At 31.4% G+C, this 19,605-nt stretch overlaps 2 protein-coding genes across 2 annotated transcripts; both read left to right on the forward strand.

Annotated features, from left to right (window-relative positions):
* The first annotated feature begins 2,458 nt into the window (after nt 1-2,458).
* Nucleotides 2,459-4,281, forward strand: LOC116113005 (protein ECERIFERUM 26-like). Its single transcript, XM_031399135.1, has 2 exons — nt 2,459-2,904; nt 3,398-4,281. Exons 1-2 carry the CDS (start codon nt 2,476-2,478, stop codon nt 4,274-4,276), a joined length of 1,308 nt encoding a protein of 435 aa, XP_031254995.1. The 5' UTR covers nt 2,459-2,475; the 3' UTR covers nt 4,277-4,281.
* Nucleotides 4,282-16,655: 12,374 nt separating this feature from the next.
* Nucleotides 16,656-17,126, forward strand: LOC116113119 (secreted RxLR effector protein 161-like). Its single transcript, XM_031399267.1, has one exon. It carries the CDS (start codon nt 16,656-16,658, stop codon nt 17,124-17,126), a length of 471 nt encoding a protein of 156 aa, XP_031255127.1.
* Nucleotides 17,127-19,605: the final 2,479 nt, after the last annotated feature.

The raw sequence follows: 19,605 nt of genomic DNA on the forward strand, positions 1-19,605 counted from the left end.
ACTCGCGCATCATTTAGGTGGTAGGGTTTTTTCATTATTTATTAGTTAGTGTGATGTTAATTTGATAAGACTGATGCATCAATTTAATGTTTTTTTCATTGTATTCTCCTCTGTCTCTAACCCAACTCTAGATTTATGCGATAGAGGTTATAGCTAGGGATGGGGATGGGGACAATGTTGAGTTGAGTAATGCTACATCTACATCACTCATTATATCATTTTCATTACACCATCACCATTTTACTAATAATTATTTTATTATAATATTAAAAATTTAAAATAATTAAAAATTTATATAGATATAAGATATGCCACACCGTGATGTAATAAATGGTATAAATATAACATTACTTAAACTGAGTTTTGGGGGATTTCACCTTTCCTCATTGTCATTGTCGCCCTTAGTCCTCGACTTTTCTGGGGATTTTCTGTCCAACGAAACTCGGTTTTTCCGGATATCTAACTCAGTTCGGGTTTTCTGCCATCCTTGTATAATATAGGATAATAATACACGACATTAAATTATTATTAATATTGGAGTGGAGAGCCAGTACTCCATACAGCTCAGAAAAGGTGGCAGCTTCTTAAATTCTTCTGCCACATCTGCCGCACACTCCTCATTATATACTAAAATGCAAATTGCTATCTCTTTTAAGATGAAAACGAAATTAAGGTACTTGGCAGGTGGTGTTAATAGAATGGGTCCCATTATTTTTTGTCATGTAAGGATAGTTCAGAATGAACCCAAACTTAATGAGTTTGTTTGACAGTCGAGTTATGGAATGGAAGCACTGGCATGTTCTTGGTGAATAATTTAATTGTGAGTTATAGTGAGCTCGATATGTTATTGTCAATGCCAGAAATCTGAATACTAATACTTTGTACTTCCCTCCCTGCACTTATACACAAATAAAGAGATTTGGATTAATTTCAACTTAACTTTAAAGTTGGACAATAAAATTTTCTTTATTTACTGAGGAAAATCATATTGGCATATAATACGATGTGCCACACAAATATTTACGAACTATACAAACATACTCGCTCTTAATGGTGACCCCCTTGTTGAAGATAACAAATATTGTATACTTGCTCTTATTAATGTTATTTGGTCACCACGACCATCCTAAAAAGTAACAATGTTTTTTTAGTTGTTAATTCAATAATTGTAAATAAGATCACATCATATCAAAAAATAAGTATTTTTATATATAGTACAAAGTGTTAGGAACAATGTCAAATTTTTTAATGTGTATTTTAAATTAAAGTAATGTTACATATCGTGGACGTAGTCAGGAATTCGATGTAAGAAGGGCAATTTCAAATAATAATAACAATTTAAGATATTAATTCCCATTCATATATCTTTATATTTATATATTACTTTTGAAGCAATATCATGATTATTTTGCAATAATTGCTATTAAATAAATATTTTTCTATATATATAATATTAAAATTCTAATTTTTGCTTATACCATATAATCTTCTTCAAAATCATATATACTTCTAGATATAATAACATAAGATGATATCCTAGAAATAATTAAATAAAAATTTTAAACTAAGAAACTTAAGAGATTTGTACACTAGTTATTTGTAAAAACAAATGGGTTGAGACTTGAAAAGGAGGAAATTAAAATTTGATTTTTCGGTTTGTGAAATTCAAAAAACTGGAAAACCGGTTTGGTTTGAAAAAAATTTCAAACCAGTTTTACCCTAAATATAAAAGCAAAAAAATTATTATATATAAAATAATAAATATTTGAATTTAGGACTTAAAACATTGAAGAATTTTAAGGATTAAAGGATAATTTGAAAACCGGTTAACTGGTAACTGAACCGAAAATTCGGTTTGGTTTACATTCGATTTTTAACCGAAACCGGTCCGGTTTTCGGTTTAGATTTTCTCTAAATCGAAAAACTGGTTCGGTTAACCGGATTATCCCACCCCTATTTTATTCTTCACGAATTTTTTTTCAAAATTGACTCTTTAGCGTTGTCCATGTTACATATACAAACTATTGATACAAATGATTTTTTTTTTTACAAACTAACATGTTTGACATATAAATATCTTCTAATTTATGTCATCCAATCATCTTAAAATACATCAATTTATATATAAAGTATTATTATTTTAAATTATAACATAATAAAACTCTCATTCTTTTTTAGGATGCAAATATCTAGATGTAGGTAGGTCCAAAAAATTAGTGATCGGGTAATTGGTATAACAATTAACAAAAGTGTTATGATGTACACTGAGATACATTGATTATGTAGCTCAGGTTGGTGAAATTTAATGCAAAACTAAAGTCCCTAACTGTTTCCACCTTACAAAACCAATTCCAATATCCCATTAAATTCCCCCACCGCTCTTGAAAAGCACCTCTCCCTCAATATAAATTCAACATTACTGTAGCCTTGATAAATAACTAAACCACCAATACCTTCTACCCTACCCACACCACCATGGTTTCTTCCACAGAAAACACTTTGATCCAAAACATCAAGCTCTCTTCAATTGGTCCGAGCAATGTTACCGGAACCGATGTGACTCATGAGCCGAATGCAATGGATTTAGCCATGAAGCTTCACTATATTTTTGGAGTTTACATTTTCAGAAGCCATGCAGTGCTAGGGTTAAGCGTTATGAATATCAAGGAGTCCATGTTCTTCTGGTTGAATGAGTACTATGTCACCTGTGGCCGCTTCCGGCGATCGGAATCTGGTCGCCCTTACCTCAAGTGTAACGATTGTGGAGCCAGATTCGTTGAAGCTCAGTGTGATAATAGTGTTGATGAATGGCTTGAGATGAGAGATTGTTCTCTAGATAAACTCCTTGTTTCTCATCAACCCATTGGACCCGAATTGTCATTTTCTCCACCACTTTACATTCAGGTAAATTAATTTAAAATACTTTGCTTTATTCTAGTTATTTCTGTCAGGTGAATATTAAAACAAAAAAAAAAAAAAAAACTAGGTTTATTTTTAGTAGCCTTTATGGATGCCTGAAAGGAGATGGAATTAATTAATTAAATGCCGATAATGGATAAGAAATTTATGGTTAGTTGTGGATTTTTCAAGTTACTTTGTTATAAATTAAATGATTCTGTTTAATGTCACGCAAAACTTTATAACATTATTATCAACTAACAATGAGAAATATAACTTGTACATCTAACATGAATAATGGACAAGAAAAAGAGTTTTTAAGAAATCTTATTTTCATTAAATTCAAATCTCAACTCTCGAAGAATTTTAAGTTGGAAGTGGTTTGGTTATTTTTATTGCCACCTCATTAATTATTAAACCATTGAATTATTATAGATCTAATTTTTATCAGTAATTTAAGTTAATAGATTCTATATATTATTTTTGTCTTGGCATGCAGATTACTTGGTTCAAATGTGGAGGAATGTCATTGGGCCTAAGCTGCAGCCATATCCTTGGAGATGTATTTTCAGTTTGTGATTTCATGAACAAGTGGAGCCCATTTATGACAACTTCTAATGCCAGTACTCTACCCAATCTAACCAAATCACCTTCACCAAAATCACAAACGTCAACACCACTTCCCAACCCCAAAAACCCACTTTCCATTAAACGGGTCGACCCGGTTGGAGACCACTGGGTGACTCCCAGTAACTGCAAAATGGATTCATTTTCCTTCCATTTAACACCCACCCAAATATCTCATTTACAGTCCAAAATTTCAGGTAAAATCCCAATTTTTGAGACCTTATGTGCCATCATTTGGCAATGTGTAGCCCAAATTAGAGATGGGTCAGGCCCAAATAAAGTGACAATATGCAAAAAAGATCCTCATAATTGGAAAAATAATGCGAAGCTGAGCAATAGTCAGATCATAAGTTGTGTTGAGGCTAATATTCAAATCAAGGATGCAAATTTAGAACAATTGGCAGCAATTTTGGTTAACGAAGGGGTCGATGAGAGGGGTGAGATTGAAGAAGCAATGGAAAGGGAAAATGGGGTGGGTGATTTTATTGTTTATGGGGCAAATTTAACATTTGTGAATATGGAGGAGGCTGATGTTTATGGATTGGAATTGAAGGCAGAATTTGTAAGTTTCGGTATTCAAGGTGTTGGAGACGAAGGAAGTGTTGTGGTGATGCCGGAGGCAAAAGATTTGGACAAAGATGTTGGGAAATTGGGAAGGTTTGTGACGATAACTCTACCGGAAGATGAAATTGTGAAGCTAAAACCTGAGTTCAAAAAGAATGATCTATTGCTTGAAACTAATCTTGAATGACTAAAGCTATTACATGAATTTGTTTTAATGGATATAGCTAAGTTTAAGTAATTAATTTGCTGATATAATTTGAATTTTGTTTTAAGAATATATATATGAATTGTGTTTATGCATATTTCTGTCACAATATGACATCTTTTGGTAGCACCTTTCCTAATGTTTCAAGTAATTGTCACTAATTAAGAGAAATTAACTTGTGTAATAAGTTTTCTCTCTTATTAATGGTGAGATAAAAATAAAAGAGTATTCCTAAAGAAAAAAATCTTAAGTAAGCCGTTTCTTGTTTTCCGAATTATAATGAAATTGATTTTATTCACACACAAGGTTTATTGCTTGTTAAATACTAAATCTTCCCTCTCAACCGACCAATAACAATGTAGCACTAGCAGGCCTACAAGCCTGGTACGTTTCGGGGCCTGTCAAATTAAGGATGGCACCACAATCCATTGGGACGGGTTTAACCTGTCCCATTATAGTTGGCTTGAGTTAACCCCATTCCATTAAAAATTGGGGTAAGTTTTGGTAAAGTGAAGCTATTGACACTCCACTAATGGATTAAAGAAGAATAATACTATACTTATAAAGACTCTATATAAAGTGATATGTTGGGGTGAACGGTTTCGGGTACCCTCTATTTTTCGGGGGAACCAGAACCAGAACCGTACAGTACATGTTCCCAAAAAAAGGAACCGGAACCGGAACTGCACAGTACAGGTTCTTCAATTTAAGGAACCGGAACCTAAAATGCAGGTTCTGGTTCCTTTCCGGGGTACCCTATAAAAAATCAATTACCCCCCTATTAGTTTAAAAAATGACAAAAATACCTTAAAAGTTTACAAATACACTCCCAACAAATTTTGATTATTCATTCATTTGTGTCCAGTGTAACTCATAACCTGTAATCTCTAAACAACACTTGAATTCAATTAATTCATCACAATTCATATACAATTCGTCAATCAAAACTAAAACACAAACAATTATTCATCACAATTCACATCAAATAACTTCACCAAAATCATTTAAACAAACAACAATATAGAAAGTTAGAAACTGTCACCACTTTTTTTATTCTCCCACTAATTTCAATCACTACACTTATAAACTATAAAACACCCCAAAAAGCATAACATGAGTACATGACCCATGTGTAATGCTCCAAAGTAGGCATGGATGTTCCTTCATCAAGTGATTGAAGTCCAATCATTTCTACAAAATAAACACAAGAAATTTATAATGTAATGTTATAATTAATTAAGTAATCATACCATAAATTTATAATGTAATATTATAATTAATAAAATTCTAATCATTTAATTAAGTATTGTGTAAATTAGTAAATTACTAATTGTATAATATAATGTCATAATCAATTAAGTAATCATTTAATTATGTAATGTTATATTAATTATATGATCATACTATAATAGTATAATGTAATGTTATAATGAATTAAGTAATCATACTATAATCTATATTTAATATATAATTAATTAATTTTAAATCATTTAATTAATATACTAATGTTTATAATGGAATGTTATAATTGATTAAGTATCTATTATAAATATATAAGGTATATTATAATTAATTATTTTTTAATCGTTTAATTAAGTAATGTAATAATATAGTAAATTACTAATGTTCATAATGTATGTTATAAATTCATAACTATTATGTAATCATTTAACTATGTAATACTATAATTAAGTAAGTGATCATAATATAATGTATATATAATGTTATAATTTAAAGTAATTTTTTAACTATAATGTAATGCTTAATTAATGTTATAATGAAATGTTTATAAGGTAATGTTATAATTAATTAAATTTCTAATCATTTAATTAAGTATTGTGTTAATGTTTATGTAGTAAATTAGTAATTACTAATGTTTAAAACATAATATCACAACTCATAATCAATTAAGTAATCATTTAATTATGTAATGTTATAATTAATTATGTGATCATACTATAATATAATGTTATAGTGAATTAAGTAATTAGATTATAGATTTTTAATGTTATTTATAATATTTAAAATTTTATCATTTAATTAAGTAATGTAATAAATATAATGTAGAAATTATTAATGTTTATATGTGATGTTATAATTTATAACTAATTAAGTAACATTTAATTAAATGATCATAATATAATGTAATGTAATATGTTAATTTAATTAAGATTATTTAACTATAATGTAATTTTAATTAATTAAATTTTTAATCACTTAATTAAATAATCATTTGTTTTAATGTTGTTATAATTAATGTTTATAATATAATGTCATAATCATTAAATAATCATCTAATTATGTAATGTTAATAATTAATATAAATCAACTAATCATGTTATATGTAAATAGTGAAATGTTACATGAATTAGGTAATCATACAATAAGTCTTTAATAATATTTATAGTTAATTTGTTTATAATAGAATATATAATTTAATTAAGTAATCATTTAATTATAATGTAATTTTACAATTAATTACATAATCGTACTATAAATTTATAATGTAATGTTGTAATTATTAAATTTCTAATTATTTAATTAAGTCTTATGCTAATTTTTATGTAGTAAATTAGTAATTACTAATATTTATAATAAGGTCATAATCAATTAAGTAATAATTTAATTATGTAATGTTATAATTAATTATATATCATACTATAATGTAATGTTATAGTGAATTAATTATTAGTAATCATACTAAAATTTTAATTTAATTTATAATTAATTAATTTTTAATCATTTAATTAAGTTTTTATTAATGTTATAATAAATGTTATAATTGACTAAGTAATTATACTATAAATCTATAATGTAATGTATAATTAATTAAATTTCTAATTATTAATTAAGTAATTTACTAAATATTATACTTATAAGTCATTAATTAAGTGTAATCAATTAATGTAATGCTATATTAATTATACTATAAATCAATTAAGTAATATATAAATTTATAATTAATTAAGTAATCATTTAACTATAATGTAATGTTATAATTGATTAAGTATGATATTTAACTAGTATTAAATTTATTAATGTTTATCAATTTATCATATATATTAATAATTACTTAATTATATATTATTAAGATATACTTAACTTGATAATTGAAGTAAAACTAAATATATTATTACTCATCAAATATACTATTTTATTCAAAAATAATTCTTTATAACATTAAAAATGTAAAACACTTTTAATTGGATCATAATTCCAATTATTCACTTAATTAATCAAAACTTTAATATTAATGTATATAATATATTAAAGCTTTTAATTGTTGTAATTTATATGTAATAAGTATAATTGTATTCGTATATTTATTTAATTAGGTTATTTTAAAAATTTAACTTTTTCTATTTTAAATTTTTTTATATGTAAGATAATAGAAACCCTCCATTATTCACATTTCACAAATATTTTATTGTAGTCCAGTTTCCAAACAGTTCCAAAACAAGTTCTAAAACATGTTTCAAACAAGTTCCAAAACAGGTTCCAAACGTTCCAAAAACGGTTCCAAACCAGTACCCCCTACAGATTCCAACAAGGTACCCTTTTTACAGGTTCCGGTTCCGGTTCCTCCACACACAAAATCAGAACCAGAACCGCATAGTATCGGTTCCAAAAAATTGGAACCGAAACCTACCCGCACAGTACCAGTTCCGGGTAGGTTTCGGTTTCGGTTCCTGTTCTACCCACTACCCGTGCTCACCCCTAGTGATATGTCAAAATATGATTGGATAAATTAATATAGAAATCAATTTAAATCATAACCTGCATATTAAATGATAATGAATGATTAGCCATGTTAATATACCTTTAATTTTATAGAATTGTATATATAAAATCGTAAAATTTTGATGAAATATAATACTAAAACTATGGAAAACATAACGGGATAAATCTGAATCTGAAGAAGAGAAAACAAGTTGTAATTAGGAAATTGGGAAAAAAAAAAAAGTGTAAAGAAAAAACCTAATTAAGTTTGATTTGGGAAAAGATGGTGTAAAACAAATAACCTGATTAAGTTTGAAATTGGGGAAAATAAACTTAATTAAGCTTAGAGGGTTATTTTCAGTATTAAATGAGGTATAAAGAGATTTTATTATTATTATTATAAAAGAGGTGTACTTAGTCATGGGGTGAAGATCAATTTAGATGGAGATTAAAAATCACTTTCCAAAGGATTTAGGAAATTAATATTGTAATTTAGCTCATATATATACTTCAAGTCTTCGTTTCTTTTCTTTATGTTTATCTCAAGGAAAATAATACAGCCACCGACGGTAGTGTACCGAATTTATGCACCGAATGACGTGACAAAATCCTGACCGTTGATTAATTTTAACTTAATATTAATCAATGGTTAGGATTTTGTCACATCATTCGGTGCACTACCGTCGGTGGCTGTAGCATTACTCTTATCTCAATTGTTGTTGGACTTACATGCATGTCCTTTTGCTATAGCCCTTTCTAATGAAAATATGATATAGCTCTTTTTTCTTTATTTAAAAAACTGTTAATTATGTTATATCATATATTTTACGTGCTTTAACTTCTATTTTAAATCTATTGGATCCTAAATTTGATTTAGGACTTTGTGTTGAGTGTAACACTAAGATAAAAGAATATAAATAATAATATATTACCGGGAACTTAATGATTTTTTGACAAATTAGATCTACAAAAAATATACAAATTTTTATTATTTATTATTTTTGTCATTAAAATACTTTTGTTGCCTTACAAGAGGTATTTTTATGTTCCCCAATTAAGGGATAAAATAAATATTCTGTTTTTATTCATGAACAAACCCTTATTAACTACATCTTTTTATCTACCCAATTCTCGTTTAAGGATTTTATTTCAGTAGTTCATTAAAGAATTGCTTTTTAGCTGCTAAAGATAAAACCACTCTACGTATAGTTCTCATGCGCTCCTTGACCCTTATGACATGCATAAATTTGCCTATGCAAGCACAGAATTGGAAACAAATGTAAGCAAATGAAACTACAAACTTTACTAATTACTCATTATAATTAAATTAATTTAAGAGAATAAAGGTAGAACCAAACCATAAAAACTGGAAATTTTCAAAATTGTACTTGTAGCTGAAATGCTTGTTTTAATATGGCATGAGCGACATGGGAAGCCAAAGAAGTTATAACTATTATTCTATTACTAAACACAGTAACATTATATTTCTACAATGAAGAAAATAGAAGAGTGCAAGGCTCAATTACATTGCATCAAGCTAAAGCATTAGTTATAGAGAAACGGGGAAGAAGCAAGAGTAGAAATCTGAAAAACCTTGACTACGGTATAAATCATGAGGAAAATCGACGATTAAGAAAGTCATTATTTGTTTTCATTCTGGCAGGCCATGGCATAAGAAGTTTCAGTGTAGAAAATTCAAAAGAGAGCAAAATAATGAAAAATGGTGAAGACAAGAAAGATAGTAACAACACTATTGCAACTATTATTGATGGTGATGTTTGTACTGTTTCTAAATTTGGTAGCATAAATCTCACTTGTCAAAATGTTCATTGGGCTGTTGATTTTGGTGCTTCATATCATGTCATAACCCATCGTGCCTACTTTTCATCATACAGCAGCGGTCAGTTTGGTTACGTGAAGATTAGGAATGATGCACAATGCAAATTTATTCTCATAAGATACAAACATTAGTTGTAAGTAACTTTTAAGGAATGCTGTACATTGGTACAAATGTGCTTGAAGAAGTTTTCTTTCCTTGACCTATTTTGAAATTAAATAGAGAAGAAAACAATTCTTGCTCATTTGAGGGAGCTAGAAACCTCCAGAGTTCAAATAGAACCTTTATGCAAGTAATTATGATCCTTATTCTAATAGAAATCTAAGAAATATATAGTAGTTTACAACCATACTTCCCTATTAAATTGCAAAACATGTTTAATAACTTAAACAAGCCAAAATACATGTTCAACCTCAACTAAAGAATCATAAATACGTGGCTAACTTATACGTAAAACTAAAATAAAACTTACCCATATCCTAATCTAATTTACTTAAATTATTGAGATAAACTCAATATTAATGAACAAATAAATCCATAAGAAAACTCCTAAAAAATATTAAAATATAATTTAATTAATATTTAACCATTATCAAAATGGATACGTAACAGACATGTTTTCAATATCCGCCTTAACTTGATCTCTACTGTTTCACTTGACGTTAATGAATATTACAATCACTTTGGTGATGAAAAGTGGAAGTTCACCAAAGGATCCTTGATGATGGCTAGAGGGATGAAATTCAACTCTCTTTACATGACTTGTGTTAAACCTTCTAATGGGGATATTGTTGAAGCTTGTGATATTTTGCTGGAAAAGATTGCTGCTCAAAGTTTGTATTTTGGTGCCAAGTTTGAATGTGTTGGGCTGTTTTTCAAATGAGGTTGTTTGTTTTTTGAAATATTAATGTGATGGTCTTAGGTAATAGCAGCTGGTGGTATGGTTAGTATTGCATTTGTTTAAAATATCCATTGCAAAGTTGTTGTAACAGTGGAAAAGTTTGTATATAAAAGACCCTTGTTTTTATGAATGGAAACAGAGTAGATTTACATTTCAAATTCTCCCTATCTATAACTCTCTCTCACATGCACTTTGGCTTTCATTCTCTTAGCATAATCCAACTCTAAAACCTAAAATTGGTATCAGAGCTATTCTTGATCTTTCAAGATCTAAACACCATACGTAATCTTCTTCATGGCATCAAACCCAACTCCACTTTCTCCACCTATCTTCCACGATGATCAGTTCCATATTTTGGCTATCAAGATGAAGAATTATTTGAGAGGCCATGGATTGTGGCAATATGTGGAGGAGGAGAGGCAAGTTCCTCTACTTAGAGCAAACCGGACATTGAACTGGATAAGAATTCATGAAGAAGAAGTAGTAAAGGCTCTAAGAGCCATGTCATGCATTCATTCAACCATAACTGACCAAGTCTTTGTAGGATCATGGCTTGTGACACTCCCAAAGAAGCTTGTGATAAGCTCAAAGAGGAGTTTGGAAGAAGTAGTTAGACCCATAATATGCAAGTCCTCAATTTGAGGAGAGAATTTGAGATGCTTAAGATGTAAGAGGCTGAGTCTATCAAGGAGTATGTGGATAGACTCATGAACATGGTGAAGAAGATTACGTTACTTGGTAAGGAGCTGACTGATAAGAGGATAGTGAAGAAGTTTCTGGTCAGTTTGCATTAAAGATTTGACGCAAAAACTTTGTTCGTAGAAGACTCTAAAGACCTATCTCAGATTAGCTTGGCTGAGCTTGTCCCTGCACTTCAAACTCAAGAGTAGAAAAGGTCGCTGAGACAAGAAGATTCAAGTGAGGGAGCCATGGTTGCAAGTCAGAAAGGAAGGGTATACCAAAGGGAAAATAAGAAGTATGTTGGTGAGAAGAAGGAAAAAGAGAAGAGTAACTTCCAAGGAGGAAAAAATGGTGGAATGAGGTCATTTCCTCCATGCCCACACTATAAAAAGAAGAATCATTCCGAAAGTAGATGTTGGTTCAGACCTGGCATACAATGCAAGTCATGCAAGCGATTCGGCCACATAGAAAAAGTTTACAAAAACAAGGGCAACCAACAAGAACAACAGGCTCAAGTGGTGGAGAATCAATAGCCAAAGCAAGAAGCTGAAAAACTCTTCATGGCGTCATGCTCGAAGTTGAAAACCTGTGGTGATGTTTGGTTGATTGATAGTGGTTATACAAACCACATGACTCTAGACTTGACAAGCTTTGTGAACCTTGATCACTCTTATCAATCTAGAGTTAAGATTGAAAATGGAGAATTTATAGAGGTCAAGGGAAGAGGTGAGGTTGCTGTCCCAACTCCATCAAGTACAAAATACATTTCAAATGTTTTTTATGTGCCTGAAATTCATCAAAGTCTACTAAGTGTGGGTCAAATGCTAGAAAGGAATTACTCTCTGCATTTCCAAAATATGTCATGCATTGTAGTAGATAGTTGTGGCAATGAATTGATGAGAGTAGGAATGCTAGGGAAAGGTTTTCCAATAGAGTGGAGGAAATCAGTTTCTCAAGCTTGGTCTACCAAGTTTGATGAAGCAAAAATATGGCACAAAAGACTTGGGCATTTTCATTGTATTGGCCTCAAGGAGATGAAGAGAAAAGGCCTTGTCCAAAATATGCCTGAATTTGAGGAGAAAGGAGGAGTTGGCCAAGTCTGTCAACTAGGCAAACTTAGCAGGCAATCATTCCTAGTAAATCAAGCTTGGAGAGCTACTGAAAAACTTCAGCTTATACACACTAATGTGTGTGGCCCTATTTAAGTCTCTTCGTTGAAAGCAAGTAGGTACTTTCTCCTGTTTATAGATGATTTTTCCAGGATGTGTTGGGCGTATTTTTTGAAGCAAAAGAGTGAGGTGGCAGCAATGTTCAAAAAGTTTAAGTAAATGGTGGATAACCAAACTAGTTTAAGCTTGAAGACAATAAGAAGTGACAATGGTGTAGAGTACACTTCAAATCAATTTGAAGAATTGTGTGTGGGAGCTAGAATAAACCAACAACTGAGTAGTCCATACACACCACCACAAAATGATGTAAGTGAGAAAAAACAAGATTGTAATGGAGATGGCTAGGTGCATGCTTTATGAGAAAAATCTTCCCAAAGTTTTCTGGGCAGAAGCTATAAACACAACAGTTTATCTGCTGAACAAGTTGCCAACTAAAGCCCTTGACAACAAGACACCATTTGAGGCTTGGTATAGAGTAAAGCCAAGTATTGACAATCTCAAGGTGTTTGGCAACATTTGCTATGCACACATTCTAGGCGGCAAGAGAAACAAATTAGATGAGAGGGCTAAAACTGGACTCTTGGTTAGGTACAACAACCTGTCCAAGGCATATAGGATTTACAATCCAAAAACAAAAAGGTTCTTTGTAAATCAAGATGTGAAGGTAAATGAAGCCTCTTTATGGAATTGGGAAAGAAATGAAGTTGAAAACAAAGGAATACTGGAGCAAGGAAGAGACCTCTCGGATAACCAGGAAGCATCAAATGATAGCTCAAATTCTAAAGCAGAAGCTTCTATGAGAGGCACAAGACCTTTGGTAAAGATATATGAGAGGTGTAATATGGCTTTGATGGAGCCTACTTGTTACTCTAAAGCTGCAAAAGTAAAGGAATGGAGTGCAACAATGGAAGAGAAGTTAGGCATGATTGAGAAAAATGCCACTTGGAAATTAGTGGACAAACTAGTAAGGAGGAAACCCATCCAAGTGAAGTGGGTTTACAAGAAGAAATTGAATCCTGGTTCAGTCAATAGGTATAAAGCAAGACTTGTAGTAAAGGGATATGCCCAACAATATGGAGTGGATTTTTCAGATACTTTGGCACTAGTAGCAAGGCATGACACAATAAGACTTCTTCTAACACTTGCAGCCTAATTAAAGTGGAAAATTTTCCAGCTTGATGTCAAGTCAGCTTTCCTAAATAGTGGCTTGATGAAAAGATATTTATTGAGCAACCTGAGGGGTATGAAGTTGAAGGAAAAGAAGACAAGGTGTACCTCTTGAGGAAGGCTTTGTATGGCCTAAAACAGGCTCCAAGGGCCTGGTATAACAGGATCAATGAGTACTTGATCAGTTTGGGGTTTGCAAGGAGTCCAAATGAGCATACTTTACATGTTAGAGAGATGGGAGATGAGATGATAATTGTGTCTCTATATTTTGATGATCTCCTGGTGATTGGAAATAACTCCACTTGGCTGAATGAGTTCAAGATTGAGATACATAATGAATTTGAGATGACTGACCTGGGTGAAATGACTTTTTTCTTGGGGATGGAAGTATATCAATCTCCTAATGACATCTTCATTTCCAAAAGAAATATGCTAATGAACTTCTTAAGAAATTTGGAATGGAAAACTACAAGTCTATCAACACACCTCTAGTGCAAAATAAGAAGTTATGCAAGGAGGATGAAGCAGCTAAAGTGGATGAAACAAAATACAGAAGCATGGTTGGCTATTTGTTATACTTAACGGCAACAAGATCTGACATAATGTATGCGGCTAGCTTTCTCTCTAGATTCATGAATGGACCAAGTGAGATGCATTTGAAAGCATCAAAAAGAGTCCTTAGATATATTAGAGGCTGTGCAGACTTGGGAATCTGGTTCAGGAAAGCTAAAAAGCTCAACTTATATGGCTACTCTGATAGTGATTGGGGTGGTTCTTTGGATAATATGAAGAGCACCTCATGCTATGTTTTCTACTTGAATTCAGGGGCCATAAGTTGGATATCCAAGAAGCAAAAGGTTGTAGCACAATCAACCACAGAAGTAGAATATATTTCTGATGTTGCTGCCGTCAACCAACTTATTGGTTGACGAAAATTTTGAAAGATTTAAACAAGAACAGAAGAAACAAATGAGCTGTATTGTGACAATCAATCAACAATTGCAATGGCCAAAAATCTAGTTCTTTATGGCCGCACTAAACATATCAAAATTAAGTTTCATGCGGTAAGAGAAGCTAAGCAAAGTAATGAATCAAAGCTGGTTTATTGCAAGGGAGAAGATCAAGGCTAATATAATGACTAAATCCCTGAGCAAATCCAAGTTTGAAGAATTAAGATTCAAACTTACAGTTTCCAGCATGAATATCAAGGAGGAGTGTTGAAGCTTGTGATATTTTACTGGAAAAGATTGCTGCTCAAAGTTTGTCTTTTGGTGCCAAGTTTGAATGTGTTGGGCTATTTTTCAAATGATGTAGTTGTTTGTTTTTTGAAATATTAATGTGATGGTTTTAGGTAATAGCAACCGGTGATATAGGCTTCTTTTGATATAATTTACCAGCATTAGTTAGATTTGTATGGTTAGTATTGTATTTGTTTAAAATATCCATTGCAAAGTTGTTGTAACAGTGGAAAAGTTTGTATATAAAAGACCCATATTTTTATGAATGGAAACAGAGCAGATTTACATTTCAAAATTTCCTTCTCTATAATTCTCTGTGCACTTTGGCCTTCATTCTCTTAGCATAATCTAGCTCTAAAACCTACAGATGTAAACTTAGTTGAAGACTCTTCTACAAAGTTATGACATATGTGATTTGGTCACTTGAATGAGAATGGGATGCAAATTCTCACCAAGTAGCAACTTCTTCCTAGCTTGAAGGATGTTGAATTCCAAGTATGTACTCATTGCTTAATTGATAAACAACATAGATTTACATTCAAGAGTTATCCACCAGAAGATCAAATGTGTTAGATTTGATTCATATTGATGTTTGTTGTATGATGCTAAGAGTCTTGGTGGTGCTTAATGCTTTATTACTTTTATTGATGACCAATTAAGAAAAGTGTGGGCTTTTACTTTGAAAACTAAAAACCAGGTGTTGAGTTGCTTTAAAGCTTTTTATGTTACTGTTGAGAGGGAAACCTGCATGAAGTTAAAATGTGTACGAGTAAACAATGGTGAAGAATACAGAGGTCCATTTGAGTAATATTGTAGAGTTCATGGGATCAAGCTTGAGAAAATAGTGCCATAAACACTAAAACATAATGAAGTTGCAAAAATAATGATTCAAGCTATCAATGACAAAATTCATTGTATGCTTTCACGTACAAAACTACCAAAGTCCTTTTGAGGTGAGGCATGAGCACCAATGTGGACTTGATTAATCTTTCTCCTTCAATTCCTTTAAAAGGTAATGTGCCATAGAAGGTATGGAAAGGAAAAGATATTTCATATAGTTATTTGAGGTTTTTGGTTGTAGGGCATTTAATTTGTACATGTTTCTAGAGAATATTAAGATTGATTCAAGACAAAACAATGCATATTCTTGGGATATGACCATGAAGATTTTGTAATAGACTTTGGGATCCAATTGACAAGAAAGTGATTAGCAGTAGAGATGTAATCTTGTTTGAAGACCCAACAATTTAAGACTTCGACAAGTTTGAAAAAAATCAAAAGTCTACCAATTATGTTCAAGCTTATTTGGATTTAGTTTCTAAACCCACAATGCATGTTTATGATCTGGAAAATGTATAAAAGGATGATAATGATGTTAATGAAGCTCCTCTAGTTATTTATTTTCCCACAGAATCATATGAGACAAGAGAGCATGTTGATGAAAATCCAATAGAGCCACCGATTGAGCATGAATTAAAAAGATATATTAGAGAGTGACAACCTTCCAAAAGGTATTCTCCTCATGAATATGTGATGATTAGNACCTGGGTGAAATGACCTTTTTCTTGGGGATGGAAGTATATCAATCTCCTAATGACATCTTCATTTCCAAAAGAAATATGCTAATGAACTTCTTAAGAAATTTGGAATGGAAAACTACAAGTCTATCAACACACCTCTAGTGCAAAATAAGAAGTTATGCAAGGAGGATGAAGCAGCTAAAGTGGATGAAACAAAATACAGAAGCATGGTTGGCTATTTGTTATACTTAACGGCAACAAGATCTGACATAATGTATGCGGCTAGCTTTCTCTCTAGATTCATGAATGGACCAAGTGAGATGCATTTGAAAGCAACAAAAAGAGTCCTTAGATATATTAGAGGCTGTGCAGACTTGGGAATCTGGTTCAGGAAAGCTAAAAAGCTCAACTTATATGGCTACTCTGATAGTGATTGGGGTGGTTCTTTGGATAATATGAAGAGCACCTCATGCTATGTTTTCTACTTGAATTCAGGGGCCATAAGTTGGATATCCAAGAAGCAAAAGGTTGTAGCACAATCAACCACAGAAGTAGAATATATTTCTGATGTTGCTGCCGTCAACCAACTTATTGGTTGACGAAAATTTTGAAAGATTTAAACAAGAACAGAAGAAACAAATGAGCTGTATTGTGACAATCAATCAACAATTGCAATGGCCAAAAATCTAGTTCTTTATGGCCGCACTAAACATATCAAAATTAAGTTTCATGCGGTAAGAGAAGCTAAGCAAAGTAATGAATCAAAGCTGGTTTATTGCAAGGGAGAAGATCAAGGCTAATATAATGACTAAATCCCTGAGCAAATCCAAGTTTGAAGAATTAAGATTCAAACTTACAGTTTCCAGCATGAATATCAAGGAGGAGTGTTGAAGCTTGTGATATTTTACTGGAAAAGATTGCTGCTCAAAGTTTGTCTTTTGGTGCCAAGTTTGAATGTGTTGGGCTATTTTTCAAATGATGTAGTTGTTTGTTTTTTGAAATATTAATGTGATGGTTTTAGGTAATAGCAACCGGTGATATAGGCTTCTTTTGATATAATTTACCAGCATTAGTTAGATTTGTATGGTTAGTATTGTATTTGTTTAAAATATCCATTGCAAAGTTGTTGTAACAGTGGAAAAGTTTGTATATAAAAGACCCATATTTTTATGAATGGAAACAGAGCAGATTTACATTTCAAAATTTCCTTCTCTATAATTCTCTGTGCACTTTGGCCTTCATTCTCTTAGCATAATCTAGCTCTAAAACCTACAGATGTAAACTTAGTTGAAGACTCTTCTACAAAGTTATGACATATGTGATTTGGTCACTTGAATGAGAATGGGATGCAAATTCTCACCAAGTAGCAACTTCTTCCTAGCTTGAAGGATGTTGAATTCCAAGTATGTACTCATTGCTTAATTGATAAACAACATAGATTTACATTCAAGAGTTATCCACCAGAAGATCAAATGTGTTAGATTTGATTCATATTGATGTTTGTTGTATGATGCTAAGAGTCTTGGTGGTGCTTAATGCTTTATTACTTTTATTGATGACCAATTAAGAAAAGTGTGGGCTTTTACTTTGAAAACTAAAAACCAGGTGTTGAGTTGCTTTAAAGCTTTTTATGTTACTGTTGAGAGGGAAACCTGCATGAAGTTAAAATGTGTACGAGTAAACAATGGTGAAGAATACAGAGGTCCATTTGAGTAATATTGTAGAGTTCATGGGATCAAGCTTGAGAAAATAGTGCCATAAACACTAAAACATAATGAAGTTGCAAAAATAATGATTCAAGCTATCAATGACAAAATTCATTGTATGCTTTCACGTACAAAACTACCAAAGTCCTTTTGAGGTGAGGCATGAGCACCAATGTGGACTTGATTAATCTTTCTCCTTCAATTCCTTTAAAAGGTAATGTGCCATAGAAGGTATGGAAAGGAAAAGATATTTCATATAGTTATTTGAGGTTTTTGGTTGTAGGGCATTTAATTTGTACATGTTTCTAGAGAATATTAAGATTGATTCAAGACAAAACAATGCATATTCTTGGGATATGACCATGAAGATTTTGTAATAGACTTTGGGATCCAATTGACAAGAAAGTGATTAGCAGTAGAGATGTAATCTTGTTTGAAGACCCAACAATTTAAGACTTCGACAAGTTTGAAAAAAATCAAAAGTCTACCAATTATGTTCAAGCTTATTTGGATTTAGTTTCTAAACCCACAATGCATGTTTATGATCTGGAAAATGTATAAAAGGATGATAATGATGTTAATGAAGCTCCTCTAGTTATTTATTTTCCCACAGAATCATATGAGACAAGAGAGCATGTTGATGAAAATCCAATAGAGCCACCGATTGAGCATGAATTAAAAAGATATATTAGAGAGTGACAACCTTCCAAAAGGTATTCTCCTCATGAATATGTGATGATTAGGGATGAGGGAGAGCTAGAGACATTCTAGGAGGTGATGTTACATGAGAAAAAACAAGAGTGGTCAAAGACAATAAAAAAGAGATGAGGTCCTTGTGTGATAATCACACTTATGAGTTGGTGAAACTACCTACTTGAAGAACAAATAGGTTTTCAAATTATAGATTGAAGAAAATACCTCACAACTAAGATACAAAGCTAGGCTAGTTGCGAAGGGGTTCAAAGAAAAAAAGGTATTAACCTTGAAGAAATATTCTCACGTGTTATGAAGATGTCTTCTATTAGATTAATGTTCATTTTTGTTAGAGTCATGAAAGTGACTCTATTTTGGTGATAAAAATACCCCATGTGTGATTAAATTGAAGTATATTGAGATAATTAAAGAATTTATGAATTTATTCACGAAAATCGCTTCCTAATAATTTTCTTATGAATTTAACGTGTTTGGAATGATTTTGGAAAGNATATATATGTTTAATAAAAAGAAAGTTTTAGGCCCAATTTTCTTATGCTATTTTATATGTATTTTCTTATATAAATCATATGAGTATTTGAGTAGAAAGTGGCTGTTACATGTCGTCATAACTCTTTATGATTGAAACTCCCACCAATCATGGTAGGCATCTGACAAT

Source organism: Pistacia vera, unplaced genomic scaffold, assembly GCF_008641045.1.
Source record: "Pistacia vera cultivar Batoury unplaced genomic scaffold, PisVer_v2 Contig673, whole genome shotgun sequence".
Lineage (NCBI taxonomy): Eukaryota > Viridiplantae > Streptophyta > Magnoliopsida > Sapindales > Anacardiaceae > Pistacia > Pistacia vera.

Bases quoted from the DNA above. Each gene is read 5' to 3' on its own strand.
- LOC116113005 (XM_031399135.1), top strand. From the start codon at position 2,476: ATGGTTTCTTCCACAGAAAACACTTTGATCCAAAACATCAAGCTCTCT. The intron at 2,905-3,397 runs GTAAATTAATTT...CTTGGCATGCAG, and splicing joins CTCCACCACTTTACATTCAG to ATTACTTGGTTCAAATGTGG.
- LOC116113119 (XM_031399267.1), top strand. From the start codon at position 16,656: ATGGAAAACTACAAGTCTATCAACACACCTCTAGTGCAAAATAAGAAG.